The sequence below is a fragment of the Aulonocara sp. 'chitande type north' Nkhata Bay genome, linkage group LG7, assembly GCF_057382095.1.
Source record: "Aulonocara sp. 'chitande type north' Nkhata Bay isolate Kocher_YH1m ecotype deep benthic linkage group LG7, A_spYH_male_GT1.1, whole genome shotgun sequence".
NCBI lineage: Eukaryota > Metazoa > Chordata > Actinopteri > Cichliformes > Cichlidae > Aulonocara > Aulonocara sp. 'chitande type north' Nkhata Bay.
In genome coordinates, this window is record NC_141350.1 from 40,289,666 (window position 1) to 40,303,554 (window position 13,889).

The 13,889-nt window shown below is 41.1% G+C and overlaps 1 protein-coding gene across 1 annotated transcript in view; it reads right to left on the reverse strand.

The window, feature by feature from the left end:
* Positions 1-2,098: 2,098 nt before the first annotated feature.
* lrp13b (low-density lipoprotein receptor related-protein 13 b) overlaps positions 2,099-13,889 on the reverse strand; it is a 30,570-nt gene continuing 18,779 nt past the window's right edge. Inside the window, exons 44-57 of the mRNA XM_086300374.1 lie at positions 11,867-12,079; positions 11,526-11,709; positions 11,232-11,433; positions 10,861-11,025; positions 10,563-10,772; positions 10,225-10,440; positions 9,881-10,015; positions 9,305-9,506; positions 8,975-9,097; positions 8,268-8,375; positions 4,935-5,171; positions 3,874-4,183; positions 3,599-3,692; positions 2,099-3,513 (exon numbers count right to left, since the gene is read on the reverse strand). Of these exons, the coding sequence (XP_086156500.1) occupies positions 3,466-3,513; positions 3,599-3,692; positions 3,874-4,183; positions 4,935-5,171; positions 8,268-8,375; positions 8,975-9,097; positions 9,305-9,506; positions 9,881-10,015; positions 10,225-10,440; positions 10,563-10,772; positions 10,861-11,025; positions 11,232-11,433; positions 11,526-11,709; positions 11,867-12,079 (2,447 nt within the window). The 3' untranslated portion in view covers positions 2,099-3,465. The remainder of the gene's footprint in view (positions 3,514-3,598; positions 3,693-3,873; positions 4,184-4,934; positions 5,172-8,267; positions 8,376-8,974; positions 9,098-9,304; positions 9,507-9,880; positions 10,016-10,224; positions 10,441-10,562; positions 10,773-10,860; positions 11,026-11,231; positions 11,434-11,525; positions 11,710-11,866; positions 12,080-13,889) is intronic.

Genomic DNA, 13,889 nt, shown 5'->3' on the forward strand with positions numbered 1-13,889 from the left:
TTCAGGTTCACTTGAATATAAATGAACTTTCTTGCAATATTCTAAGAAAGTTCATTTATATTCAAGACATGTTTTTTGTCATGTTATTTTCAGCAGAAGCCTCTTAAATTCCATGTTCACATGTGGAGCCGTGTTATTGTAACCGTTCATCAACTGGCTCTTAACAAACATAAATTAGTCGGCACAAATCACAGTCATTATCTCATGGCTATTGCAGCACAGCACCTCAGTGGACTACTATTTTGCTGTCTCGTCTGATATGAAAAAGGTTAAGGGCTTTGTGCCATCTCTGCTCTCAGACTGTCAAACTTGACTCATTATCATGTACATGATGAATTGCAGTTAGACTCTGAATAGTTTGAATATTTTAATATGAACACTCATAAGATGACTGCTCAAAACAAACTGCATGGACTTCCAAGCTGTTTGTTCAACCACTGGTACTTTCCAAACCATAAGTCGGTGCAGGGTAAATTAATACAAACAACCTGCAGTCAACAGAAGGTGTCACCCCAATATTTACATTACCTTCATTGCTTGTCATCACCTTGTGAGGTAAACAGGTGAATGCAACTACCTTTATCGTTAAAGACACACCCAAAGTTACACGACTAAAACCCAATGAAGAACACGCACACAAACCGTCTGCAAGCATTTTGAACAGTTAAGTGAGAGGTTAAGTTTGAGAACAAATGAAATTCAAGCCAAACAAGGGATATCTACTGTCAGGTTAACAATACCAGCTAATCTCTCAACATCAGGATGAAAAAGGGAGAAAACAGCTAGATGCTACTCCTGTCTAAAACGAGTGTTTCTGTAGTACAGCAGCCACAGTTTTATTTAAAGCTTTCCTCCAACCCTCAAGGTATCCAAGGCATCACAAAATACTTCAAGTGGAGGGAAATGTTGAGTGTCGGTATGCTGCAATTTGATGGCTGACCAGACAATTATTGGTCATAGAAAGCTCCGTTTCAAAATTCAACTCAAGTGTTTAATCTTTCAGCTCAAGAAGAGATGGATTTGAAGATAAAATGGCTAGGAGTCCACAGAGCATGGAGGGTGAATTCATTTTGCAAATGTGTTCATTCCTAGTGTCAAAGAATGTTATGCCACTCCAGGAGAACATCCCAAAACTCAGCAACAAAGAAACCCTTAAAGCTAAGAGTTTGGAAACAGTCTTTGAAAGATACCCACCAATTCTTGCTGTCTCCCAGAGTTGTCATATTTGGAATAAGCTAGAGGAAAGCCCACTGTGGAGAAGCTCACAGTTTGCAGGACAAATGGATTCCAGTGGGACTCAAAGAATATGTATGCATCTATGTAATTGACAAGTAACAAACGACCCCAGCTTTGGTTTTACTCACGATAATCTGAGCTTGAAATCTTGACTACTCACGGCTTCTTACCTGCCAAGACAGTGGAAAGCCCTGGAAAGCAATGCTTGATACATAAAAAGTATCATCCTCTAAAGTAGAGGTTTTAGAGCAAAGCCTATTGAGGAACACAAGTTATTTCCGAAGGAAATTCATATTTCTTTCAGGTGTGGCAGATCGGATCAACATGTAGCCAGACACTGCAGATTGGCAATTAAATGCATGGACCGAGGAAGTGAAAAACACTTGTTGGCGCTACATCTAAGACATCTACTTGAATTGAAGAGTAGAACACAGAGTAGGCATAAAATTGCAGAGTCATAAAGATACTTTCAAAATAGCCAGTTTCTAAATTGATATATTAGTAGATTCATAAATCATGTAGCAGGCCATCTACCAAGTTAAGCAAAGAGATTACTTACAAAAACCAAAACATGTTTAATCCCTTTTTTGGCACCCACCACCCATGCTCACCCTACCTTTATTGCTCGTCAAAACCAGGTGAGGTAAACAGATGAATGCGTCTACCTTTAACCCTGGAGACACACCCAAAGTGACACACCTCCATAACCTAAACCCAATGAAGTGCAAGGACCTAAACTAATCCCTGAACTGACACACATTTTTAAGGAATGTTCTGGCGTATTTGAACCCAAGCCATCACCATTTCCTAAAAATAACCAAGTATTTCTGTGGTCTGAAGCTAAACATAAATTAATTGCCAGCTTAACCGCCCTGAAAATCAACATTTGAGTAGTAGCAATAAAAGGAATTGAAATGTCAAGGCATACCATTTTGAACCTGGCAATTTGAAACCAGTTTTTCCTCTTTACTAGAACTGGGAGTGTATTGGGTTGAAATTCAGATACTTGCCCTACTAGGAATTTGAGTGAGTAAAGTTTATTTGTAGAGCGCTTTTCTCACACACAAGTCACAAAGCACTGTGTAACAAATGTAATGGAGAGAACCATGTTGAAACTAAATTAAAAAAAAAAAAAAAAAAAAAGTTTAAGAAAAAAAAGAAAAATAATGTCTGCAGAAAAGCGCATCAGTTTATGAATAGAATTTATTTTATAAAAAAAAAAAAAAAAAAAAAAGGAAGAAGTGTCAACCACTGACACCATTTGATATGTCATGTTTGCTTTCCCAGGCCCCAGTATGAGGCAGAGTGAAGGTAATGCATGACACTTGCCAAACACCACACCTCATTTGAATTAGGTCATTTGATTACAAAGCCTCTGAACAGTTTCTCACATTTCAGTTTTTCATACTCCCAGCTGTGTCCATGTTTCAATACCAAGGATATTGAGATAGTAATTACCAACAAGTTATTTTATTGAAAATTCTCTTCCTCCAACTTACAGTATTAAGGCAACAAGCAATACTGTCAAATTAAAAACCATGCATGCTCATAGTTTCAGGATAAAACAGCTTTTAATCAGATTGAATGACAGAAAACAAACAGCAACAAATGTTCCAGGGAGAAACCGAGTGGAAACCAGGAACAAAAGTGAAACAAGTAAGCTTTTGTTTAAAACTGGTATCAGAATAACTGATGAATGGATAAGAACTCACCTTGAAAAGGAAAAAAAAAAAAAAAAAAAAAGTGTGGCAGACATTCAGTGTTGGCAGGAACAGAATGTAATCTTAAGTAGATACGCCCCATTGTGAGAACTCTCCCAGGAGTGTAAGATGTAAAACATACTGTGTACACAAATGGTTAAAGAGAGAAATGTCAGATCGAGACACTGAGCACATTACAAATAAAGAAAATCTGGTTCAAGTGATTTAACGTCTTTATTTTTATTATTGTATTTCAACTCTTATCGATTCAGCTCAGCTCGTCTCTCCTGACTCACTTATATGACACAGCAAATTTACCAAACCACTCCCAGCAATCAAATCAGCCTGTGGAAAATTTTTATAAATTTGAGAGCAGCCGCTAATAGTGAGAACTTTCATTCTATAAAATTGCACTTTTTTTCAGCATTTTCATAGCCACTGAAATGCATCCTCACAAATTACACATGAGGCCTGAGAATTTCCAGGTTGCTATAAAGCTAGCACAACAGCTAGTGCAGAGTAGAGTAGTCTAATCGAGCTGTGCCAGAGGGTTTACGTCAGCTGGGGAGTCCACCTCCTGAAGGAGGAGACAAACAATTAATAAATCATGTATTTTGGCTTTTAATTCAAATGCAACAGTTCTCACAGGAATAACAGTTTACCTCAGAGTCAGACTCTACATCACTCGATAGACCCATGTTGGCCATGAGATTTTCCTTGTCTGCGGATCTGCTTCTGATGAGCTCCCATCCTCTCCTGTTGAAATTGGAAGCCACATTTTAATTTTCTACTGGACGTTACTCACCAAGTTACGAATCCAAAAATGTTTTTCAAACACTAATCACTGCAGGAGCCGACTTTTCAGTTCAGTTTCTTTCAAGACAAAGACAATCTGGGTAAGCAAGTAGTTGGTCTCTCCCTCTAATGCAATTAGTACCTTTTAGTGAAAATGAATCCGGCGACTATCAGCACTGCAATGAGGCAGAAGACACCCAGGATCACCCCGACATGGCTTTGCCTTTCTTCCTCTTGACAGAACTCTCCTTTGTAACCAGACAGACACTGGCAGCGAGTGAATTTACCCTCCACAATGCAGTTCCCATGACTACTGCAGCGTTGCAGATCACAGGAGGCAGAGTCTTGAAATGAGACAGAGTTCTTGTCTGTGTTGGATGTAGATGATGACGAATCCAGAGGGTGGCCATCAGTGTCTTCAGTTCCAAATGAGGCAGTGTTTGAAGTTGGACCTAAAGAGAAAGTCACCGTCAGTGACTGAAATGAGCTGCTTGGTAAACATAGGTGCATGTGTAGCTTCATTGTTTTTTTTGGCATTTGGACAGATCTAGACTAGCAGTTTCCTCATTTCAAACATTTACACTAACCGGAGCCAACAGGCTGCTGGCGATTTATTCCCATTGACTATAGACATGTGATAGTGGCTTCAAGCTTTCCTTCAAAACTTAAGATGAGTTTTCCCAGTGCTGTGCTGATCCTTTAAGACACATTATATTAGCTTTTGATTTTAACCTGTTGGAGCTAAATGTGACTCGTGTCAATGTGGCTCAGGTTGGACATTAGTGAGCCTTTAAGCTGTCTACTAAATAGTACAAAGCCTTTGTAAATGTTCTCCTGCAGGAACACCGTAGATAGACTGGAACATTTTGAGCAACTGACTCATGCATGTTGCCTCCTTCAAGATGTACTCAGGCAATACCTCGTCTCAACCAAATTAATTGGCAGGCGCGAGAAAAGCATGTGCCCATTTGTAAAAGGTAACTTGGCAAATTGTGTAGACCTAATTTATTCTGGAGTTCTGTTAAATATCTGGAGGATAGTGTTACACTTTTTACTCAGGTTAATTCAAATAAGACTGTCATACCATCTTACCATAGCCCCCCATTACTTTCCGAAACAAGGCAGTTTAACGTGGAATTAATATTTGTATTCAGGGCATGACAAACTAAGTTCACTGCTTCTTTATTCTGGTCGAAAACTCACAGTCCTGTTCGTCCGACTGGTCCAGGCAGTCAACCTGTCCATCACAGAACTTGCTCCTGCTGATACACTGGCTGCGGTCAAAGCAGGATTCTTCTCCAGGGGCACAGGGGGTAATTGGGGCACAAGAAGTGACATTTAAGGTGTAAAAGCCACGCCCACATTTACACATCCTACCTCCGGGATAGGCCAGGCACAGATGGACACACCCTCCATTGTTTTTGGAGCAGCTATTGCTTCCTGGAGGAAACGAGTAAGCAGTATTTACAGCATGCAGGCTCAAATTTATCTGAAGCACTTTTCTTTAAAAATATCTCAGGAGTCATGGTAACACCACATTTACGTATAAAATAGCATCTTCCTTAGCTTCCAGAACTACTGGCTTTTCGGGAATTTGCCTAATACAAAAAAAATCCTGTAAAGTACCCAACACAAATAACTTTATATAACCTTGATTATTCATTAGACATCACTACATGTTACTCATCTTGTAGCCACGTTTCTGACATTGATGGATTCTGCACAGAAAAGTGCTATTTACCATTTATACAGACTTTCATAAAGTACATTATTTCTGTTAGTAATTAGAGTTTCATTGTATGTATGTGCTAAAGAATACTCAAAACCTCCAGTTTATGTATGATATATGTATTACATGTGCATATTATGAAAAAGGGTTATGGGTGAAGAGAATAAGTGTACAATGCATACCACAGCCCCAGTATCATTACCCTTTCCCGCTGCAGCACACAGCCAGACACCCCCCCCCCCGCAGGTATCACATCACCCTGCCATCAATTCGGCTCCAACTCTGCCTAAGTGAGACTATTCATTCTGCCTACACTGTACTGTGACACACTTTGCCAGATTCCTCCATTTTGAAATGGAGAGGAACAAGAAAAATAATGAAGGCAAAAAAAAGTTTGCAGTTATTACAATTCCTGTTTTGCAAGTAGCTGGTTTTGCCTTGTTCTTTAAAAAAAGAAGAAGAAAAAAAGGCAACAGTGAGTTAGAATTGTCTAACTGCCAAAGAATAGATATAAATGCTTCCTGATGGCGGCATCTCAGCAGTTGAGTAAATGCCTTAATGATGGTTTGAAAACATGTAGTGTGATTAACATAGTTTTTATGATTTGTCTACTTGGATTTGGCACAAAGCTGTTTCACTAACTAGGCTCCAGATAATACACACCCTAAAATCTACTGGTTGCTTGTTTATTAGTCTGAAATTAATTTTGATTACATATCATTATCCAATTATCCAAAATAGTAATCCTGATGCAAGCGTCCTCTTTATCCAGGCTTGGGACTGGGATTGGGAGCACACGAAAACAACAACAACAACAACAAAACAAAAAACAAGTCTCTGGTAATACTAATTTGTATAGGTGAAGTGAAGTACGACACATCAACCATCTACATGTCGTTCTTCACTACATCTGTGAACCTCCTTAGTAGTCTTGCTCATTTCTTCTCTCTTGGCTCTTGACAGAGAAGGCCACATCTTTCTCCCTCCCTTATCTTTCCTTGCTTGGCTTCATGTCTTCTGTCTAGTCTCATTTAAAACTCTAACTCCCAGAAGAATCTCTCAGTCCTGTTCACTAAAACCTAAAGAAGAATTATGCATTTGATCAACTGATCCCTAAATGCAATTGACACTCTTCTTGATTAGAAGCCGGGGTTCGGAAAAGCCCGACTGTCCTGGAGGGATATTCTCTGCCGGATACACGATTGATGGGTGGTGGAATTGGCGCATTGCATGCCTGGCAGAACTATCGATTGAAGACATTTACCTATTCTGAACCATGATAACAAGCTTCTTGCTGATCAGAGCTGGTTTGACCCTGGCTTATCGAAGATTAAAGAAAGCAGTTGCAGCTGTTCAAAACCCCACAAGGCTAGCTGCTATGACTGAAGCGATGGGGATGGCTGTGAGTACTTAGGCTGTACTCATTGAACATAATATGGATAAGATCTTGGAAGAGAAGCTCACGGCTCTTCAACAGGAAATTGATAGATCTGGCGACCAGTGATGGACATCAAAAACGACTGTAAAATCAGATGCAGTCTGTTCGCACTAACCCAAACAACCACCTTCATTTAATGCGGCTAAACATGTATCACAAACCTGTTCTCAAACTGCTCTCCTCTAGGAGTTCAGTCTTCGGAGGAGCTCTTCATCATTGCCCTGCCCATCGCCATTCAAAATAAGAGGCTCAGAGCCCTGATGCAATCCCACCCCCACTTTGAACCCATCTGTCATTCCACCACAAACCTCACCTCAGTCTCACTGCTCTCTCAAATGCCCTGCACCACTCTTATACTTCTGCTAGACCCACTTTTCTCATGCAGTACTGCAGTTTTTTTCCTCAGCACTCCATCACGTGTTTTCTCTAGATCCATGAAGAGTGTGCAGGTCCTTCTGTAATTCTCCATCAGTCTCAAAGCATCTATAGAGCTCTTTAAGATTATGAAGCCACACTGTTTCTCACCAATTGTCTAGTCTCTTTAACTTCGCCTCAACAACTCCTTCCCATATCTTCATTGTAAAGCTCAATTTTATCCCTCTGTAGTTATGACAGCTCTGTGCATCTCCCTCCTTGGAAATCGTACCAGTTCACTTCTTTGTTTGTCAGGCAAGATTATCGAGCCTCAAATAAAACTGAAGATGAGCCTTTTCCTTTGCCGTACACCTAGCCTCAGAGCACTCCTGCCCACTTTCTTCATCTCCCTGACTATCGCACTCTTTGCCAATCTGTTCCATTTGAATACTTATCATAAAGAAGCTAAATGCACATGGCTTTAGTTTTCAACACATCTCACACACACACACACACACACACACACTGATTGCTTTCATTGAAATTATGTGATCAATACCTCTCGCCTTCTATGAGACTGACTGAAACCAAAAATGTAATTTTTTGGTGTCATACCGCAACCAGTTTTGACTTTGGAAATGGCGTCAGCTATTGTAACATCTCTTCTCGGTTTCCTGTAACAGTGCTTTATTCAGATTCTTCTCATGCCCGTCATACCTCACCTTCTCTCATAGTGGCATTACATAGCGTCCGCTCAGTAGTCCTAACTGTTCTACCTACTTATTCTGCAATCTACCCACTTTTCCCCACAGTGCACCATAGTATATGGTTTGTAAAGAGGAGGATGTACTAAACCTCTAATTGGGCATACTGATACTTTTTTGGCAGAAGCTTAATCTAGGCTTTCATGCATACCATCATACAGCTGGGAGATAATTTCTGTTGACAGAAGTGTAAAAATATTCATGTCCCATATTTTGTCAACTGCTTTCTGTCAACTTATTTTTCCACCTACCTGACTGGGTGTCATTGCTGTGAGCTCTGATTTCCACCACGCTGGTCTTTGTCTCAAACCACAACTGTTTAGGCTGGAGGCCGTCACTGAACCACAGCTTGGTCACATCTACACAAGTTGAAAAGTACAATTTAAAAAAACCAAAAAAAATATACTACAGAAATCAGCAAATCTGTTCTGGGGGGAGGGGGACTCATTTCTTGATGTGTTTGAATGGTGGAGACTGCAGAGAAAAAGATCAAACTATTCACATTTAAATTAGTTTGTTATGCCAACTGTTGCCTTAATGGGAAAAAGAAAGATGAAGCAAAGGTGATAGAAGGCTATGAAGTGATTAGAGTGAAATGGTAGGAAAACCCCATTGACTTAATCCCAAAGTAACGAAATTTTTCACATCAATTGCCAGTAAAACAACATCCAAAAATTTTTCAAACCTTTATATAAATGCAAATATCTTAACATTTCAAATTGAAATAAAATACTAAAGATACATTTCAACAAAACATTAATATACAAATTCAAATAAGAAAAAGACCCCAAACAAACAAAAACACCCCCCCTCCAAAAAATAAAAAAATTAATCTCTACACTAGCCTTTGTACAAATAAATATCTTAGCACTTCAGCCATTTGCTAGTATCACTGAATATGATGTCATGTCAACTAAACAAGGTGTTTGAAAACACATCAAAGCAAAAAGTATCTTACCCTTTCCCTGTGTGACCCAGAACAGGATGTTCTCAGTAATTGTCAAGGACATAATCAGATCAGGTCCTGCCTTAAACTGTTTATATCCCAAACCATCCACTCCAATGGAGCTGATCACTCCATCTGAAGAAAGAAATGAGGCAAACACAGAAACAGGATTATCAAAGAAAAATACTCTCATCTCATATATGTCATTACTATACAGTTTTTTCCACTTCTTTATTAGGATCCTGTGTTGAGTTACTGCTCAGAGGAATTGAATGCAAATTTGTCCCGGTCTTTATGAGTGTGTGGGAGGTTTTTTGTTTTATTGTGCGTTTAACTGTTCACCAGTGTCAGCCCAGTAGATTCTGGTCCCATTATTAACGAACACCAGGGAGTTGGGGACTCTCGACTTTCCCCACAGCACTGCTTTGTTCCGGCCATCCATCCAGGCACAGACCACCTCCGTCAGGCTCTTCCCACCTGCCATGACCACTGCTGTGTAGCAAAGTCGACCTGAGGAGGGATGTAACGCGATGGATGTGGCAAGCTGAAAAGACAATTGTTAAACATTAAACGTTTAACATGAGAAGGTCATTGGGTTGGCAAGGAAGGGAGCATAAAGCAAGGTGTGTGTTAGCAGTCTCTTTTCCTATGTGGATTATTTTTAGGACTGGTAATACAATAAAGATGTAGCTAAAAGTACATTTTTATTATATATGAACCAATACTTGCAAATGTGAAAACTTCACTGACAACAATTTAGAAGTCTGTTTACACCAAAGAAAAAGCGAGTAAATAAACTTTGATCGAGAACATTTATAAAAACAAATGGCAAATATCACAGCAGACTGAGAAGACCCATGAAAACATCAGATGTAAGCGCTCACGTCTGAGCAGAAATATGATAAGTGCTGCCTTCACCGTCAGTGATCCTTGCAGGAGAGACGTGGTGTAGCCACCATTGCGGGATGTCACATGGATGTTGGGCCTTGAGCTGCTGCTCCAGTAGAGGTTAGAGGTCACCCAGTCAATTGCCAGAGCCGTGACCGAATCATCCTTATAAGACAGAGAGGGATAGCTTCCAGACTTAAAGTTTCGCCAGAAAGTGACACTTATTGGAGAGCTGAGGCTGATGTAATCACCAACTAAAGCCATTATGTAGAGTTAGATTATTAACTTTAAATTAAATGTCAGATGGTTACATCTTCAGGGTTTAACATCCTACTGTTTTCCCATTAAATACAAGACTTTCGCCCTAAGCATACCTTCAGCTTTAGGACTTGTCCAGCAGGTGTGAGTCCTTGTCTTGACCTGTAGCTTCCCATTTTCAGAACATCCACAGATCCCGCATAAGCCACATACAACTCCTGGGTGGAGATATCTAGCCCCATGGCTTCGTTTATATCCGGGAGGGCCAAGACTCTGCTGTTTGGCATTTTTTTCAGGGCGATACCATCCCTTCGCAAGGAGCGCAAGTAAATCTGCCAGTAGCAGGGAGGTGCGATTTAAAGTGGAACAAAGCAGAAGACCTAATTTCTTAAATGTGTTGTCTAGAAGGGTTTTGCAGGATGGAAGGCCTTAACATCACTACAAAACATGTCACCTGGTAAATTGTGTTTTGAGACAGGAGCAGGATGAAAGATGAATCCCTGGGCCAAGAGCAGGTGATGTTGTCCTTGGAAAGCAGCAGACCCTTCGGGCATCGACATACTGCTGATCTGCCCGTCACCGGGGGGGCCAGAAGGCAAATATGGGAGCAGCGCAGATGGTCACAAGGACTGGGCACAGCTGGCTGCGAAAGGGCATGCATCAGCTAGGGAGAGAAGAAGATTTAACATTAAGACTCATAAGCGGTGACAGTCTTTGATCAAACGTGACTTCATTTTACTGTCAGAGTTCACCTTTAGCCCAAATGGCTGTCCCGGTCTCTTCAGAACAACCTTTTGGTCTTTCCCAGTGTTCTTGTCAGCTGAGCGTATGACTCTTCTCTTTGTGTCAGACCAGAAAACACGATCATTGAAGACCACCACTGAGAAAGGGTTTGGCGTTTCAGCCAACTGAATGATCTAGTAAAAGAAAGCCATTACTACATTATATCACAACACATGTGTTGTGATATTGCATAACTGCTGGGATACTATCCATAATCATAAACTTTAAGACAGATTATTAGTAACATGGCCTATTAAAGGCATCTCAGACACCACATCATATGTTTTGCCTTTCTTATGTCTCTGGGTTCTACTTGTTTTGCGGTTTGACATTCAAATACCTTGATGTTGCCTCCATCCAGAGAGGCTGAGCCAATGCAGCGCAGTTTCTCATCTGCCCAGTACACTCTGTTATCTAGGAGGTCATAGGCCAAACTGACTGGCCAACTCAAACTGTGGCTCACAACCACCTTCCTCTCTGAACCATCCATCCCAGACTGCTTAATCTGAGGCGTGCTGCCGATCTCAGACCACAGCATCAGCCTAAGAACATTAATTATACAATACATGTCTGTGATGTCGAAGCTGGAGTGCTTTCGTATTACAAAATAAATGCACAAAGCAGAGAAACTCACCCTTTATGTGGCAGCAGAACCAAGGAGCTTGGCTGCTCCAAATCTTCTCCCAGGACCACAGTGCAGTCCTGAGACCTCACTGTGGCGTTGCTGAGTTTCATTGCCAGAATTTGACCAACCAGGCCATCCACCCAGTATAAATTCTTACCCACCCAGTCCACTGCGATAAAATCAGACTTCACACCTGTGAGATTTAATAACAGCATCTCAGATTCTGATGGTTCACCATCTGAATCTATCTATATTTTTAAGTGAGGTCCAGTGAGGTCCTAAATTAAGTAGATTCACTACATTTCCAATTTTTAAATTCACACACACAGGCCCAGATTACGAAATTTTACCTTTGACCAAGTTTCCTCTTTTGTCTGGGTTTCTCATGTCGACCCAGCGGATGCTCTGGTAGTCAGTGCTCAGCCAGTAAATCCTTTGTTGAACCCAGTGATAATCCAGTGAGAAGGCGGGTCGACTGGTAGAGGTGAGGAGACGCAGCGTGCCACTATGGACTCCCAGCAGGAACAAGTCTGACTGCACTGATGCCAGAAGCAAGGGCTCATCTAGGAGGAAACATGACAAAGTTACTTTTGTGTGTCTTCTGTAGAAGAAGTGATACAACCACGCACACAAAAACTAAAGGCCAAAGACTGTCCAAGTCTGTACTTTCTAAACATAAGTCACTACTAAATACATTTTATTAATGTGTTGATTACTTTCTCATCTAAAAACTATGGAAGCTTATAGTTTGAAGCTCAATTCTTCATGGCATAGACTCAACAAGGTGCTGAAACATTCCTGGTCCGTGTTGAGATGCTGGCATCACGTAGTTACTGCAGATTTGCTGGCTGCACATCCATGATGCAAACCTTCTGCTACACCACATCCCAAAGGTGCTCTATAGCAGTCTTTCTCAAACTGTGGTACGTGTACCACCAGTGGTACTTGGGCTCTCTCTGGTGGTACGCAGGAAATCTGCAATTTTTGTTTAAGATTAAATTATATACAATTGTAGAGGTATGCAAAGATGACACGAGAGTACCAGAAGCTCTTCTGGGAGCTGAAGTCAATCAGAAAATGTCTCAGAGCGCGAGTCCTCTATGAAGAGCAGCCTTTCCTTATCATCACAGCCGCTACAGAGCGCTGAAGGGCTTGTTTCCCTGGGCCTTAAAACTGCAAAGGCAGCACGGCTCTGTCACTCTGATGGTAAAAAACACAGGCCTTTTTCCGCAGTGCCGCAATCCCAGCCACCATCGATGAGTTGAAGACCCCTGGGAGAATTGGTGGGGGCGCGGGAGATGCCGTCGGTGAGTCGGGAACTATTGCGTGGATGCCGAAGCACCTGATGCTTGTGAGAATGCGATCCACTTCTATTATGTGGCAGCAGCAGCACCTTGAGAGTGGTGTATTTCCCTTGGGTGGGTGGGGAGGTCCCGGACGAGGGTCATCAAATGGCAAGTGGACAGCGGATCCAGTGAGGCTACCACACGATGGCATTTTGTGTTGTTGGCTGAAATGCCATGCAGAGCAAACTGGGCTTCAACGTGCACGAACCACGAAGCCAAAAATCCAGCGTCTTAACCACCACAGCAAAAATTAAAACATACAGCTCTGCTATCGCTTCTGAATGAAGACCGAAAACGAAACAGCAGTGGCGTTTGTAGGGTTACTGAAGTTGGGCTAGCTGGTATATAATGATGTGCTGTGTGGTGGCTAGCTACACAGCTATAGTTAGCATAATATAAACACAGTGACGCTGGAGGATGAATACTAACGTTTTCCACTCCATAAAGGTTAACGTGAGGGTTCGCGGTGGTTAGGGACAAATTCAATCGCATGGCAGGATGCTCTAAACGGACCAAACTTCAGTCAGGAGAACAACTGAGATATAAGGTTAGTCATTAACATACTGCTGCATGGGCTGGGCTGTAGTTACATCGTAAGGTTTTAAAAACGGAGCTTTAAAATGAATAGTGGTAATAAAAACAGAGAGAGGCCGACAGTGATCCCTGACTTTTTTCAGGAGCTTGTTCAGATTAAATAGAAGATTCAAAGCATTAAAACATGTAAAAAAAAACACAACATCCTTAATAGACTCAGAGTAGTTTGGACCCGGGAGCAGGGTTCATCAGGTCATCACTTAAAGATTGGATATCCCACCTGCTGTGAATGTTTTAATGCAGTACAGGTGTTATTTTTATCATTATGTCACATCCTGTTTATGACAGTTACAATAAATAACACTCATATAAGAAATAAAATTGTCTGTGTAAACTGTATGTGGTGTTAAATAGGCCTATACTACTAAAGTTTGAGAACCACTGCTCTATAGGATTGAAATCTGGTGACCATGGAGGGTTTTTGTGAACAGTG